The sequence below is a fragment of the Priapulus caudatus genome, unplaced genomic scaffold, assembly GCF_000485595.1.
Source record: "Priapulus caudatus unplaced genomic scaffold, Priapulus_caudatus-5.0.1 Scaffold683, whole genome shotgun sequence".
Classification (NCBI taxonomy): Eukaryota; Metazoa; Priapulida; class Priapulimorpha; order Priapulimorphida; family Priapulidae; genus Priapulus; species Priapulus caudatus.
In genome coordinates, this window is record NW_014577744.1 from 54906 (window position 1) to 56081 (window position 1176).

At 49.6% G+C, this 1176-nt stretch overlaps 1 protein-coding gene across 1 annotated transcript in view; it reads left to right on the forward strand.

The window, feature by feature from the left end:
• Positions 1 to 1176, forward strand: part of LOC106812761 (2-acylglycerol O-acyltransferase 1-like) — a 17365-nt gene that overhangs the window by 14396 nt on the left and 1793 nt on the right. Inside the window, exons 4-5 of the mRNA XM_014816732.1 lie at positions 140 to 332; positions 748 to 947. Coding sequence (XP_014672218.1) covers positions 140 to 332; positions 748 to 947 — 393 coding nt within the window. The remainder of the gene's footprint in view (positions 1 to 139; positions 333 to 747; positions 948 to 1176) is intronic.

A 1176-nucleotide genomic window follows, 5' to 3' on the forward strand; every position in this document is an offset into this window, starting at 1 on the left:
TATCTACTATCTACTATCTACTATCTACTATCAGAGCTCTCTCTACTCTGAGGTTATTCTACACAACTCGCCTTAGTAACAATTCATCGTTACTTAGCTGGGGAAAGCCCCGCCAGCAAATAACAGTAAGGTTTCTCACTGCTGTCTCTCTTTACAGGTGTGTGCAGCGTGAGTAAGGAGAGCATAGAGTGGATTCTCACGAAGGAAGGCAAAGGAAACGCCGCCGTCATCATCGTAGGTGGCGCCGTGGAGGCGCTCGAAGCGCACCCGGGTGGCTTCAACGTGAAGCTGAAGACCCGCAAAGGGTTCGTCAAGATGGCGCTGAAACACGGGTACGTCTGCGCGCGTCACCGCATCGTGCGTACACAGCGTGGTGACGTCACGCGTATGCAGCGACGTGTATTCGAAAAATATCCGAGACAACGAGGGGTGGGCGTGGGTGCGTCATCGGAACAATAATTAATCATAAGATTGGTCCTAGTACCGTCACGGGATGATAGCAGTGCTAACCTTTCTTCTAAATTACATGTTAGTTTTAGTTTTCGACAACGTTTAGCTGTTATATACCTCTACCTTAGCTGCAGTACACAGATGTATGTCATGTTATCGTGACTCATATTTGCGTTATTTGCATTATTCCCAGTTATTTGCCAACTGGGACGACTTGCTTGAATTGCTAGTCTCGCCCATCTCTCTCGCGACCAGTTTGTCTTTGCGTGGGTTTTCATTGCTGATTTCGCCTTGCAGGGCGTCGTTGGTGCCAGTCTACTCGTTTGGGGAGAACGACGTGTTTGATCAAACAGAGAACCCTGAAGGTTCCTTGCTGCGGAACATACAGAACGTGCTGACCAAGTATCTAGGGTTTGCCCCTCCGATCTTCCACGGCCGTGGTGTGTTCAACTACACGTTCGGGCTGCTGCCGTTCAGAAAGCCAGTGACAACCATCGGTGAGTGTCTAACAGCTATAGTTGGAGCAGAGTCACCATCTACGTCTGTCAATGTCCACATTGTCTCGCTCAGCTCTCTCTCTTTCTTTCTCTCTCTCTCTCTCTCTCTCTCTCTCTGTCTAGGCTCTCTCTTCTCTCTCTCCTCTCTCTCTCTCTCTCTCTCGCTCTCCTCTCGTCTATCTCTCTTCTCTATCGTCTCTGCTGGCTCTCTGTCTAGCTCTCTCTCTCC